This window comes from Phoenix dactylifera, chromosome 6 (assembly GCF_051530095.1).
Source record: "Phoenix dactylifera cultivar Ajwa chromosome 6, Ajwa_hap1_PhDact_Kaust_v1.1, whole genome shotgun sequence".
In the NCBI taxonomy this organism is placed as follows: domain Eukaryota; kingdom Viridiplantae; phylum Streptophyta; class Magnoliopsida; order Arecales; family Arecaceae; genus Phoenix; species Phoenix dactylifera.
The window spans coordinates 32,109,864-32,125,845 of record NC_143195.1 but is presented as its reverse complement, the minus strand read 5'-3'; the positions used below and the strand labels follow the sequence as shown (position 1 = coordinate 32,125,845).

Below are 15,982 nucleotides of genomic sequence, written 5' to 3'. Positions count from 1 at the left end.
TAGTTTTCATATAAGATTTTTGAAAACCTATTTGAAATTCAAGTATTTTGATATAAGGTGAGTTGTTATGGTAGAGAATGGGTGCTGGACTCTAGAGCTTGGAGGTGGACACATCTTACTGTTTTTTAGCAGGGGCCCGCAACTATCAAATTTTTGAAATTTTGATTGGTCAAAGTGGAAAGCGATGGGGCATGAGGGGACATTTGTTAACGATTGTGGGGGAAAGGGGCATGTCCTATGCATAATAAATGGTTTCAGATTTCTCAGAAAGGGCCATGACCACCGCAGGCCCCTTGGATCCACCACTACTGCAGCCCCCTTGGATCCACCCAATGTTCGCTGTACCGGTCGGTACCGGTCGGTACCGAGCGTACCGTACCCGTACCGATGGGTACCGGTATCGGTACACCAATGTCGGTACGGTCGGTACCGAGCGTACGGTACCGTACCGACACTCGGTACGCCTATACTAATGCGGCACCGGTACGGGGTTCGGTACCGGTACGGCGAACCTTGGATCCACCGCTGGTTGGATCAGCTGATTGTTGGATTGGTCCAATTCGAAAGCATTCCAACCTGATACAGAATAAAGCACCTGCTTTCAACTCGTAGTATAGCGGCTGTTGTAATAGTTTTTACCCAATATATCAGCTGATTCTTATCCAAGCACCATATAGCGCTGCTACGATACTTAGATATAGTGTTTTTGGGCCAAAACCACCATAGCGGTCACTATCATGGCCATAGCAACTGATTTTTAGAACAATAGATTTCTAATATGTTCAAGGGCGTGGAACCTTAAAAAATTAATAAACTGAAAAAAACATAAAAAATCTATGGACCAAGGTACGCGGTACCGACTGTACCGACGTACCGGTGGGCATCGGTACCGGTACGGTACCGAACCAAACCGAGCCGAACCGGTACAGTACCGATGGGGCTAAAAGCCAAAAAAAATTTGGAGCCGGTACGAACTGGTCGGTTTGGGTCGGTACCGGATCGGTACGCGTCGGTACCGGATCGGTACGCGTCGGTACGCATCGGTACCGGTCGGTACGGTTCGGTACCGAAATATGTAGATGTACCGTACCGGTAGAGTCCGGTACCGGTATGTACCGGCCGGTACCGATCCGTACCGACCGGTACGGCAGACCATGCTATGGACAGTAGAAGAAACAAATAAAACAACACAATATCCCAAATAGCATTTATGTTCCAAATAAAAAACTAAAAAAAAAAAAAGAAAAAGCGAATAACAATGCCAAATCAGTGACGATACTATTACCAGCACCATAAGATTCATGGGCTTGAAAACCACCTATAATCCTAAATGACCTAAGAAAAACCCTAAAAAGTCTCTAAACAGCAATTAAGAACAAGTGAGAGAGAAAAAAATAATGTTCCAGGGAAATTACTAAGATGTGAGGCCATCCTAGGTGTCAGAACAAATCCACCAACTCAATCCCTAACCAATATCGAGTCCAGGACTAGGATTTCAAATCTTTTTTTGGCTTTCGTTGAGGATATGATGACATGCTACATGAATTAGAAGCAGTAATAACTAGGGTTCGCAACCAGTACCGAGAATCATACTGGTATGTTATCGATTCGATACGCTACGATTAGGTATGGTATCGTACACACCTCGTACCGAGACCGTCTTCTAACACTTTTTTTACACTCTTAGCCATGGTGCCACCTGCAACTGAGAAGGACAGGGTGGTTCCATGCGGTTTGGACTGGTATGGCCGTACCGAACCAAACCTCAATACCATACTGGTACCTTATCGATACGGTACAGTACGGTTAGTACGAGCCAACACAATATCATCATTCTAAGTTGGATCAACAATGGAGATGAAGGAAAATCATGGCATATAAATACTATATGAGTTTCTTGCATGCTAACAATATCTACAACACGTAATGTGTTCTTAGTATTTGAAATATAAACTTCCCATTTTTATTTAAACCGCTGTACCGACCGTACTGACATACTGGTGGGCACTGGTACTGGTACCGTACCGAACCAGCACCGTACCGGTTTGGCTAGTTCGGCCGAGTTTCGGCCCGACGTCATTTTTTTTTTGGGGGAGGGGGAGGGGAGGGGAGGGGAGGAAGAGGAGCTCTCTTTTTTGGATTTTTTTTTTGATGTTTTTATGTTTAGATTTAAGGTTTAAACTAGATGATGCATCTTATTACTTCTAAATGATTTAAATCATGAGATGAAAGGCTATGCGCTGTCGGCCACGGAGAAAGGCCGCGTGCTGTCGACAAAAAGGCCACATCGCGTGGCAAATTTAATATTTAACCCGTACGAGAACCGAGCCGGTTCGCACCGGTACGGAGTTGGATCCAATTGGTTCTGACCCAGATGGGGTCGAAACCGATTTCAAGGGCTGTACTAGATCGGTGCCTATCGGTATTGGTCTGGTACGAGCTAAACCGACCGGTTCAGCATACCATGGCTACTAGTTACAAATTTGTTTACATTCATATCTTTTTCTGCTAATGCATGCCAAAATCAGCATGCCACAACAAAACATGTGCTTTGCTGTCATAAGGAGCATGTGCAAGACACAGAATATCCTAATACTTAATTGTATGACTACCTTTGAAATCGTATTAAATATAAGAAGATTCCTAAAAGTATTAGACATACTAGAATACCAAGTTGACAAAATGAAACAAATAATAATGCATCACTTTGCAAAATCAAAAGGATTAGCTTGGTATTACTATATTCTTTCACAACTGTTTATCATATTGCAACAAATATCTTTAAATAGTTTAGGGTATTAAACAATGGACTTCTACCATGGTGCAAATCATACCTTGCTGATTGACCATGTATTGCAAATAAGAATCAAGGCTCTGAACAATTCCAATGAGTAAAGATCGCAAATGGATCGTATCCATAGGAAGGTTTAAGTTAAAGAATTGATCAACAATCTGCAAATAATTATAATCTTAGATCTTTATCTCATGCATGAAGAGGAAAGCAATGACATAAATACATAAAATACCAGCAGCATAACTGAATAAAGAGGGAAATCTAATTTTAGGGAAGCATTTGATTAGAAGGTTTGCATGATGAAAAGTGTAAATGGTCCACAGTCCACTCTTTGTTAAGTTAAAGGTCCTATGACTGGTTCAAAAAGTTTCATTCGTTCCTATTTTGTGCTTGACTTTTCCTGAGAAATAAGCGTGTAAATTTTAAACACAAAACAATACTTGACAATTAGAATGCAGCAACAAGCCTTTACAATGCCAGCAAGGAAAAACAACTCCTTCCAGTTGAAATAGCTAATTCCATAGCCATGTAAGATTAGATCTTCGCACATATTTAATCATTATACATTGCTGAAATAAACATAAGAGTTTCTTATCTTTTATTGATTTGTAACAGTGGGACAGCACAAATACTTAGTGGCAGGACAAAGCAAGACCCTGAACTGTAACTAAAAAGGCCTGTATCTCCTCAATCCCTAAGGATGCTATTCAAATTTCGAATATTGCATGTCATTATAGATCATCAATCACTAATAATGGATACTCAAAGAGAAAACCTGTAATCAACAAGATTTCTGTTCTACAATTTGCAGTTTTGTTCCTTGATCCTGTATTTCTTTTGTCTATAAAGGAAATCTCCATTTTTTTTACCAGATATTTTTTCAATGGGTAGAATCAAAGGAATATCACTACTTACTAGATCTATCTATAGGAATTTTGATTAATTCAGTAATTCAGTTTCTTGCTCTCTCAACATACTAAAGATTGAAAAATAGGAAAAATGATCAAAACAGTTTTTTTACAAAAGGTAATACTAGAGGTAGTAAATATCAAGAAAAAAGAATACTTACTAGTATACAAAATTTACTATTCTTCTGTTATTACATAAGACTAAGATGCCTAGAATACCTTGGTATCTTGGTTTCATGAATATAAGAAATTTTATAAAGAAGAGAACAAAAAAAAAAGCTCTCATTATCAATAATACAAAAAGTGAAATCTTTCGTCAAAAGAAGCAAGTAATACCTAAAAGTACTATTTTTTCCAAGATTAAAGAAAAGGAGAATCAAAGGAAAGTTTGGATGGAAGTTTTGAAAAACATCTTGCACTTATGAAAAGCATAGCCTTAGCATAAAATGACAATTAATGACTTATGTTGATAATATACAAATGTCATGAGGCTTGCTGGCTGTGGTTTTGATATTTCTAAATGCTTGGCAAAAATAAAAACATCCCATTCAGTTTTAGCCAAGGATCGCTATGCCGATATCAAGGCCCGTGTTGGTTGCTCAGCAACATGGTACTATGCCGTTCTGTGCTGGGCCTATACTGACATGACAGAGCTAGGGGAGGGTGGGGCAGCAGGAGTACAGGAGAGAGGAAAAGTGAGAGGGGGAGGGAGGGAGGGAGAGGGAGAGGGAGAAAGGGAGGGAGAGAGAGGGAAAAAGTCAGTAGAGGCCGGCGGAGGGCTGGGGAGCCGTATGGAGGGGCGCAGAAGGGGCTTCGCCTCTGATTTTCCTGTTTCATTCGAAACAAGAGTCCCAAAAAGGGCCCGTCTGCGCAGCTCCCTAGCCCTCCGTCAGCCGTCTACCACCCTCCCTCCCTCTTCCTTCATCTCCCTCTCTCTCCCTCCCCCTCTCTCTTTCTCTTTCCTCTCTTTCCTTCTCCATCTCCCCCTCCATCACTAGATTCTCAATTTGCTTGCCAAAACCATCACAATCCGTCGTCGGTACGGCTTGATATGCCCCGAACAGGGCAATTGGAGATGGTTTCGCCATCCTTTAGCAAAAAAAGAAATTTCATGCTCATCAAATTTGTTCTGGTTACATCAACTTCACCATAATTTGACAATCTTCTTAAAGAGATAAATGCAGAATACATTAAACTCAACTACGAAGTACATGAAATAACCCTCTCAAAGGGACAAAAATTAAATAATATTTGAAATTTTGAATGCATTTAAAAATTGAACAAATTGTTTGCAGTGATTTAAACCTCTTCAATGATTCGAAAGACTTCAATTATGGATGTTGTTTGCCTTTGTTGAGATGATAAAGGCTCCCAATCCTATGAAGAACATAAATAACCACATTAAAGAGCATCAAGTGAACCAATAAGGAGAACATAAACAACCACATTAAAGAGCATTTAAAAAATTGAACTTCAAAAAACAACTAATTAGTCGAGATACAACTTTAATAGTTATGTATTTATATGCATTGATTTTTTGCATGTGTATATACATGTATAAATACATATTTACATATATATCTTGTATACACATACTTTGAAAATTACATACATGCGATCTTGAAAAATATATACATGTGTAGCTTTTACATAGACATGTGTGTACCTTTAATAATCAGGTCTCACCGCATATTCAAGTCAAGGTTTTAATGCCATGGGATAAGGTTGTCCCAGTTTTTCCGTGGGACAAGGCCGTCTGGCATCTTAACACTCGAGATAGTGGATGTCCCGTCCCATCCTGGTCCACTTCCCAAATCATCCCATCTCAACACTTGGATCATTGCCTTGTCACGATAGTGGAACGCCTTGTCATCCCACTGGTATTTTAAATCTTGATTCAAATGTTTATAAGACATATTGGTCCTATAGCATGTTTATTGGCCAATTATTGTTCATAAATTATTTATTAGTCTCGTGCATATTTTAGAAGTACCTAATCATACACACACACACACATAAACTGCAAACAAACAATTAAGATTGTGAAATGCATAAACACAAATTATATATTTTTATCAGTTCAAAGTACACAAAGTAAAAAACAATCATCTAAACTAGGAAAACAGCATGAAATATTGAGAAAGTGGTCTACAATAAGGTACGCCATCTCAGTGCCGAGCTCCATATCGGTGCCACCATGTTATTGTATTAGTACGTCTGGCACAGGGGCTGATTTGGTGTATCGAATGTTGGTATGCCCCCTGTACTTCATACTAGTACTAACCTAGTACGGTACGGTATGCTCCGACCATTCGATTCGGTACGGTATGGCATACCTTGGTCTACAATATCCAGTATATGAAGTAAAATGTATTCTAAATTACATAATCACTTCCCAGAACAATTTTTTTAAAAAAAGATAAAAGATACTGTTAGAACCAATTTTGCTGATCAAGCAAACCTACCTCTATCTGGATAGCACGTTTTGTCCACTCTAAGATGATGTCGTGTTGAGTATGTAACCATTGAAGAATAAGTGGTGCACAAATTTGCTGTATCTGTGTAGAGAGATACTAAACAGATCATGTCAAGTTAATTAACTCCGATAACAAATTTTACCAATTTAAAAACTTCAATGACTAAATTCTTATGCATAAGCAAGAAATTTGTGTGCAAGCCAGGTATGAAACCACAAATTTGCAAATATCCTCATCAAGCACCTGAACTGCAAGTCAATCCAGAGCAATCTTATTTGCTGTACATGAACATTCTACTTGTATTAGTATATTTTAGTGATAAATATTTGAGTTTAACCACCATGCCAAGTATATGAACACCCAAAATGAAAGAGAAGACAAAAATCCCTGCAGTTACATACACATGACACGCTAAGCAAGCATCATCAAATACAATATATAAAAAGCTCATATGTAATGTTTAGTGCAGTTGGTCAAGTTATGGGTATGTAACCTGATATGGATGTAAATAATTGATAATCGGAGATCCCACACAATTTCGTACAGAACGGACTATGTGAAAAAGATAACGTTCTAAACGATCAGCTGCTGCAAGTACTTCTCTTACACTCTCTGAAAACTGTGAGACACCTTCCAAGAATGGAGCCTAGGCATAACAGAATATATTATGCATTAGTATTAACCAAAAATTGGCCTAATCTAACAGTACATTAGATGTGAGAGAAATGAAATTCAATTTATTAAACACACCAGTTGTTCCCCATATAACTGATGCAGGAGTACAGAAGCAAGAATTCCAGCATCAGGATATTGTCGGCACAACAAAGCAAGAAATGTTGTGCATTCTTTCTCAGCAATTAACTTTAATTCATCAGCAAGCATGGTGAGGGGATGCTTCCCTTCCAACTTAGCTTTCGCATCCCAGACATTATGGACCTAGCATACCAAGAGAACTTGAGTTTATCACTGTACATCTTCCAAACATATCACTTCACGACAAAAACCCTAATTGACATGACTCACCCGTTTATATGCAGCTTGAATGGACTTCTCAATGAATGAATGTGCTAAGATAGATGCTGTCCCATCTCCAGCCATAGGTATAATGTACTGTAATTTGAAGAAATCTAATTTAAATTAATATTTGAAAACTGATGAAAGGGCCGCTTCAAGGAGCTTAATCCAAGATACTGAAATGATAAAAGTTCTTAAAACCTTCAAGTATGAGCAAAACATTTACTGCAAACCTGCCATATTCTTATAAGCACTTGAAGGGAAACAGTTTACAACATAATAAACTCAACATCATCAAGGAAGGAGAGATGTGAATGCATAGAATAATCTTATTTTTGAGAATGAAAATGGCTAATTCACTACCACAAGTTTTACTTCCTTAGAATCTCTCGTAAGCCTACTTATTGTAATATGCTCATCACCACTCCCTGTTCCGCTCCAATTACAAGTGATAAGTTTCAGCCTATTGTGAAATTCTTTTCTTAACTACATGAAACTTAATGATCCTATTACTAACACTTGGCAGTTCAGTTTTCAACTATAAATTTGCTTAGATGCATGAGCTGTGACGAACTTGAAAAAAACAGAATGTGATAAACAATGATTCAAAGCCATTCATCATGTTTCACCAATAATAAATATGATAAAATTTGAGAGGGTAGTTTGCCAGGCTAAATGAGTTTTCTTTTCAGCAGTTTGTCACCATCAGCAGTTTTATTCAGTTTCAGACTCTCGGATAAAAATATAATATAATGTAGAAATAATCCAAACAAGCATAAAACAAAAAGTATTAAATGAGCCACTAAAGTATACTAGATATCATTTTAGTCTGGACTCCAGAACCTTTTACGTTATGTATATTTTGATGATCTACAGGAGAAACCTTTTATGAACTGTCAAAAGAAAATTGAAAATAAAATATGCAACAAATCAAAAAAAAATAGAAAAGAAATTTGGAAGAAAAATAATAAGAAACATTTTGTGATTTTAAAAAGTATGTTATATGGTAAAATCTTAGGCATCTAATTTATGTGATTTGAAATATGATGAAAACTTGCAAATAATTTTATGAGATATTCAAATGAAGCCATTTTTAGACTATAGTAAAAAAAGATTTCAATTTTATGAAAGATCCCATCTGTCGATTATTTTCCCCTGATTATTTTAGAATACAAACTCTATGAAAAATACACTTTTACAATTGTGTAAATAAAAAATGTAACTGCTCTGGCCTTATCATTTAGCTATCACCGCACTGTACCTTCTGCCATATGCTGCATGTTTTGACTTACATAACTCTTGCCCCCCAATTAATCAGAGTCAACTTCATAACTCTCCATTACCCACACATTCCTAGTAAGGTCTACCTCTAATGCTAGTCCAGGCTTTTTCAAATTTAATCTCACAACTTTGATCCATGTTATCTAAGGCCTTCTTAGGGGTGGCAATAGATCAGGTCAGGTTGAGTTCAGGTCAAAGTCAAACAATAACATACTAACATATGAAACCTTAACAATACTCAGTCTAACCCAACGTCCGGTCCAAACCCTTCAACCCATGCATCAACCCTCATGGTTCAACCCAACCCATCTAACCTGTAACCGCATGAGCCAACCCTTCAACTGACCCAATTTAACCAACTTGACCCAAATTTATAACTCCTGGTCACTTAATTTTAAAGTGAGCTGGAAAACTAGTACTAAAAAGAGACAATTCACTCTCATTCTTACCAAAAGATCATGAAGCAACCAACAAAGCCCAATTTTTCCCAAACAAAGACTATACCCTTGTGACATGAGTTAGGTCAAAGTTTTGGCCCATAACCAACTCATTCAAAGTTTAGGCCAAAAGATTGACCGATACCCAACCAAACTATAGAGCTCCCACCAAGGTCCACAATCTTGGTACCGAGTACCATATTTGTACCTTATCGATTTGGTATGGTATGCTTCTATGCCGAAATAGTTCTCTTATCCATTTTCTCAATTTTCATTCCAGTATTCCTTGGTACAGATCGGTACGTCTCGATACGGATGGTATAGAACTTGTACAGATTTGAATGTTTGTTTCGTATCGGTTTTCTCCCGGCATGATATAGTACGCCCCATACAAGATGGTACGAGGCAGTACAGTAGACCTTGGCTCCCACCCTGCACAAGAGCGAGTCAGGTTTTTAGGTTTAATTGGTTGTTGCCTACCTCATTTCTGAATTTCCCAAAAGATCAAGAAACTCTCCAGACCTGAACCTCCTTATGTCCACATTGCATGTGCCCATAGCATTCAATCACCTCTCTGTCCCACCTCGATGCAATCCCTACAAGTCCTCTAATGCAACCATTTCCTACTCTATGCTCTTTAAACTTGCCACCATAGTTATCTAAATATAATCTAGTAATCTAGGTCTATTGCACATGCTTCTCATTGGCCCTCTAGCGCCCAACATTCTAAGCCATAGAATATTGAGGGTTTCTTTGGATTGAAATCCCAATCCACACTGGCTATTTCGGATCAGACCAGTGGGATTCTAGCTTCTAGGATGGGTCGGAGACCGAATACATGAATAACTAGGTCATCATGGTTGGTAACCAGCCTGTACGAACCAGGACAACCAATACCCATTGTCCCACCATTTGGGATGGGTTGGCATGTTTGTGTTCTCTATTGATATCAGATTTTTTTGATTTTTGGCAAATAGACAAAAGAGAAAAACAAATGAAGCCAGATACAAGGACGAGAAAACTAGATTCTAATATAGATTTAGACTTGGAGGTGGCCAGATGATAGCAATAGAAGTCGGCACTACCTGCTCTTTCTCCCCTTCGTCCTCCCTTCTCCCCTTCCATGTTTTTCTCTTCTTGCATGCGAAGCAAGCAGCCAAAAGAAAGACGGTGCCAATACCAGTACTGGGACGTCAAACCCACTTATTACCTAAAAAAACTCACCTAAGAAGCCTCTAACAACCATTGAAACAACACTTAAATAAATAACATCTCATATATTCATGCTATATCAAATATGTATAAACTTTACTAGATTCTATAAGGGACTCAATTATCATTAGGATTCTCTTATATTCTCCAACAGTTGTAATTTTAAGTAATATGACAAAAATTCTATTGGATGTGTTAATTATTCATAATATGGTCCAAATAAGTTTGTTAAAATTATTGATTAATAATAATAATCTAATTGCACTTAATTAGATCATCCATATATATTTTCAAAACACTACAGATTGATAGTTTCCCTCCCACAGCGCATTGCTCATATCCCTCCAACATAAGCCTTAAACTTGTAAATTTTGGCTGAAAATTAATTGGAAGTGGTTGAAGCTGACCAAAGCTAGTAAAACTCAATCAGTTTCATATGAAACCAGCCAATTCTGCCAAACATTTTGATTTTCAGAACTTCAAATATTGATGATAAGTAGGCTTCATGTGGAGGAAGATTGCGTAGATTGAACTTCAAATTAATGGCTATAGAAATAATTTAGAAATACCAAGGAAAACCTCAAACAAGTAGATAAAGGGGATTTGAGGAAACATATGTTGAGGAGTATGTACCTAAATTGACGAAAAAAAATAGTGTACTAAAAACAGAAGACCCAGATAAAGACCTTCATGTGCATGGTTATCATCATGGTGATGGCATTATATTCAATTTTGTTACTGAGATAGGAAGCATGCATACAAATAATATCTGAATGCAATAAAATAAACCAAACAGTTTAACAGCTAGAGGTCAAAAACTACGTAGATTGATTAATCACATCCTTCCACTGGTATGATCACTGATAGATCAAAAATTTACATAGATTGGATTGTAACACATCTGATAGCCCCTATTCTGCAGTATGAATTAGCAACTAAACAGCATCTCCTGACAGTGTGGTGTGTTCCGAAGTATCACAAGCCAAAGACTAGATAAGAAATTTAATTATTTCAGCATAATAGATGAATAACTAAAGTATCAACCAAAACCAACAAATCCTGTCATAATCTTCTATAGTACTGTCAAAATAAACAGCAAAAGAGGGGCCTAATATGTAGTTAACAATTTATAATATTCAAAATCACATTATAAACCATTTTGAACTGATTGCTGAAAAGTTGAACATCAAATACAAATCTGAATTTGTGACAGAGAATATATCCAATGGAAATTCAACATTCATTATCCAGGATTGCTAACTCAGAGACAGGTTAAAATAACATCTAACATCACAAAATTAATGCTTAACTCAGTTCATGCAGAAAATGGGTAAATTGGGTATAGTTACAATAAGAAACAGAAGATATTAGCTAGAGTTAGATATCAATGGTCTGGAGTCTGGACTGATCATCAACAAGAAAATCATCACATGCTAATTTGATTTTACAACAGAATATCTATTAGACATTAAACTTTCATCTCCAGGCTTGCTAACCTGGAGACAAATCAGCAAACCTCTAACTCTGCAGATATAATGCTTATTACAGTTGATGCAGAATGTATATACATCAAATCCAGCTTGCAATAAGATATAAATGCCATAAGAGAAAACCAACAATAATCAAATAAGAAGCTAATTTAGTTAGAACTTATTAACTGAAAAGCACCAATGACAATGAAATGAATGACATCAAGATATTGCCATAAACTGATTTATAGCAGAGAGATATGTCTAACCTTGATTTCTGCAAATTCATCAGCAAAACAAGACCCACAAAGTATCGCCAATGTCAGGACGCTTTCAAACATAGCAGATTTGTCCTACATCAAAGCATCAAACCAAAAATTTAATACTCAGGCATCACATGTGACTAAATATTAATAGCTGATTTGGTGTCCAAACCTAAAAGGAACTTGAAGTAAAACAAACATGATTGATGATGTGATTTAGAAGGCCAAGGCCTCATGATCTTTATTTTAATGGTTAATAAATGAGCAAAATGATTTAAAGGAAAGAATGAAGAAAATAATACTTGAAAGCATGGTTCAAGAACTCACAGCTTAGGATTCTCAACTGATAATGTCAGTCAACTCAGAAACTCGAACAATTTACAACCTATTTTGACTCGGACATCAACAAAGGAAAAAAAAAATTGCTAGAATCATCCTTATCCATCATACAATCAAACGACTAATGCCTGAAGAATGATAATTAAGAATGTTAAAAGCATTCTTTTTGTTGAAATTCATACTGTTCATAACTAAGAGAATTGTAAAATTCAACATATAGCCACTTCATCTTTTAAATTTGATATAGCACAAGAATATAAAATTGTAAACATAAGATAGAACTCCGATATAATATTTGACCATCTGTTAACCTAGGACAGAAGATGCTGGTAATAAGAAATTAAATTTTCTCAAAAAAGGAATAATTATACTCAAGGTTTCAAATACCGATAGTGGACATTGTATCGATTTTTTGCCAGCATGTTGCCAAGTACAGGCACATGGTCCAGAACTGCATCCTTTACTGACACACTGTATACTGGTGCTGGTTTTCTACCAGAATGGTATGATACTACTCGTATCATCCTGTTCTAATGGTTTTTTAAAACCTTGATGATACTCAAACTAACAAAAAAATTTGAAGTAAAAAAAAGGTATTATGCTTGTTTGGACCATATGATCATAGAATGCAATATTGGCTGCCCATGGCACCCTCGAGATGAGTAAGAGGGACTGCACATATGCAGTATGCAGCATAGATATCTCTGCCGGTATCTCATGCACATCCAAGTTTGATAGATGGCCAATGTTGTGTTGGATAATCTAATGACACAATAGTGCCCATCAGACTTGACCCTTTCTTACTAAAAGATCCATGTTTTCGTCATACTTTGGCAGATACCATGGCACTCAGAGTTCTCAGAGGTGTGGTAATAAGATTACATGTAATTTTAATTGTGTGATGCAACTCCTGAGCAAAAATATCAAGGTGAAAGGTGAAACCAATTCTTAGATTGAAAAGACTCTCTGATCCACTAATCCACAGAAAACTCAAGTCCCATTTTGTTTTTTTTGTTTTTTTTTGGACAGGTATTATGATGGACCTGATCCAACTTGTACTAAAACTATGTTTAAACACAATACCATTTGATTATCTAAAAATTAGGAAAAGTGGTTTCAGCTTCCAAAGTAATGGAATTGCATAAATGATTATAGGCAAAAGAGATGATTGAAATAAGAACCACATGGGAATAACAGAGCAAGGAGGTAGGGAGAGGCACGTATATTTTTGTGCGGAAGATCACAGAAAAAACAGAAACTAAGAAAACGTAGCCATTGTTTGGTTTATAAGAAATGACAGGAAACAAAGATAAAAAGTATAAGACTGAGCATACATGTGCAGATTTCTGGCTAAAGTTCTCCTACTTGCTGCACTCTTAACAAGTAAACAGGAAGTTCAGAGCAAAGATTCCAGGAGATTTTTGAAAGAGAATACACTGAATGATATATGCCATTGTCCAAGCAATGAATGAGGAATCAGAAAACCAATCCAAAGGATGAGTTATAAATAATAGTCATGATGAGACCAAGAGAAATTTTTCGATATGACCACAGGTTAAAGGCAATAGGAAATAATAGGTGTGATGATCTGGCCTAATATCAGATACTGTCCACTGAAGATTCTTCGACCAATCTATCAGAAGTTATAGTTACATAATGTACTATATATAGATAATTGGTAAACTACATACTAGTTTTAATGGCTCGTTAGAATATCCATTATAATTTTTGGCAAGCTGTATTTCCCTTTAAAAATATCAGAAAATAAAAATAGTTAAAAGTACGTTATCTTCTTTATGTAGAAGTTGTTCCCCCTTGACATCATAGCACTTATAGCATGTTTTATATGAGAGATATTATTATGATTTTCTGCCTATCAGAAACAATTAATAATCTCTTAGTACAGTAACCAATCCACCAACACAGAAGACAGTTTAGGTTTACCTGCAAAAGCAACAACAAAGCTCTCCTGCCATGCAGTCAATGCTTGGAAGAAATTTAACAGAAACTACTTAAGAATATAATGGAAGCTGTGTCCTTCAAGGTTCTAAAAGCTTGTGCAGGTGGGTGTGCCAGTAACTCGCAAGCACCATACGTTCCATGCTGGAAGATATGAAAAATATAAAACAATTTATTTAAAATTTAAATATTCAAAAAAGGGGTGCCATGCCAACTCGTGGCAGGTGCTGATACTGACTCAGCACGTACATGCTGGCCAGTATGGACTGGCATGGCCAGCACCTAAATTCATGACATCCTTGATACCTGCTTAGCTTAACAAGACATGACAACTCATGTGCATCATTCATCAAAAGGGCAGAACCCTGTTCCATTATTGTATTAGAAATAAAATAATCTAATTAAGGTGCATTCCATTTAAATCATATAAACTAGACTATATATTTTGAATTCACAAAGCAATAAACTGAGAAGTTGAAAAAGTGCTTCGTACATCAAGATACTCATACTGATTACGGGCACGGCAAACAATGACAAAGATTACAATTTACTGAACTTCAATATGAAAAGTGAAAAACCAATAAGACTACAACCAGCACTCCTTTTCCAAACTATTTGGGGTTGGCAACTGTAATAGAAAAATTTATGATGGCAAGTTTAATAAGCAAAACTGAACATAAATTTATTCTTAAATCTTGCATTGCCCACATAATGTGATAATCAAGACAGGAATGCAACAAAATAATGTTATATTTCCTAGCTCATTGAAAGGTTCCTGATTAATAACTACGTGCAAGAACAAAATGCATGAATGAATTTGGTCACAAAAAGCATACCAGCCAGAACCAACACTAACCCTATATACTAGTAGAACTGTAGGAGTACTAATACCGAAAACTTGTCAGAAGCTATTTTTGAGATGGATCAAGTGTACTACTTTGGAGCCTTATTACTACAATCAGAACACACTTTTAATAGGCAAGAAATTATTTTCTGCCATATTAGGAGCTTGTTTGGATGAGACAACCAAACCATGTTTGAAGTGACCTAGAAATAAATCTCGAGTTTATCTTGAGTCCTTTTTGAAATAATTATATACAAGGTTCAGAGTGCCACTTATGCTAGGTGGAATATGTTCCTATAAGCTTTTGAAACAATTCACATGTTTGACAATAATTTGAAGTTTTGAACCATAAATCATCTACTGTCTGTGATGATTCTTGCATCAGAATTTTGTAATCAATACTTACACCAACATTGTACTACCACAGTATCAAACTATCAATGTCATATTGCATGGTAAACAGATGAGATAGCCAATATAATAATAACAGACTAAGTCCATATGTCAGATTAATTAAAGTTTATAACAAAATTGAAAGCTTTTCAGCATCTGCATATCAGAATAAATTTTACTACGACATGCATATGTCTAGTAATTATGAGGCATAACATTTGAGAGCAGAATATAGAAGAATGGATTAAAAAGATGATATCACAGAACATAACAGTTACTTGTGCATGAAAATTACAACACCCAGAGAGCTGACCTGACTAAAATGCAAATGGTAGTCCTCTAGTTGATTGTGACACCACTTACTGATATCAAACAGAACAGCATCAACCAAATTCAGAAGCCTTGTACTGCCATAGGCGTCAACCGAACAAATAAGACTGCTCATATATGCTTCTTCAATTCCCTCACCATCTTTACCTGATACAACTTTCTGCACCTCAACAACTGCATATTTCAAAAGTCTTGCCTCACCTGTCCTAACAAACTACAGAGGGAAACTTGCTGATTAGAATATCTTCAAACACATTAGACC

General features: G+C 36.6%; 1 protein-coding gene across 21 annotated transcripts in view; it reads right to left on the bottom strand.

The window, feature by feature from the left end:
* LOC103696712 (DNA topoisomerase 4 subunit B (DUF810)) overlaps positions 1-15,982 on the bottom strand; it is a 56,264-nt gene that overhangs the window by 25,382 nt on the left and 14,900 nt on the right. For 11 of the 21 annotated variants that reach the window (XM_088723696.2, XM_088723693.2, XM_088723684.2 and 8 more), the window contains 8 exons: positions 15,704-15,934; positions 11,862-11,945; positions 7,203-7,289; positions 6,930-7,115; positions 6,673-6,825; positions 6,168-6,275; positions 5,008-5,079; positions 2,835-2,952 (listed from right to left, as the gene is read on the bottom strand). In XM_088723696.2, the coding sequence (XP_088579822.1) occupies positions 2,835-2,952; positions 5,008-5,079; positions 6,168-6,275; positions 6,673-6,825; positions 6,930-7,115; positions 7,203-7,289; positions 11,862-11,945; positions 15,704-15,934 (1,039 nt within the window). The remainder of the gene's footprint in view (positions 1-2,834; positions 2,953-5,007; positions 5,080-6,167; positions 6,276-6,672; positions 6,826-6,929; positions 7,116-7,202; positions 7,290-11,861; positions 11,946-15,703; positions 15,935-15,982) is intronic. The other 10 variants (XM_088723690.2, XM_088723686.2, XM_088723689.2 and 7 more) reach the window with 6 other exon arrangements.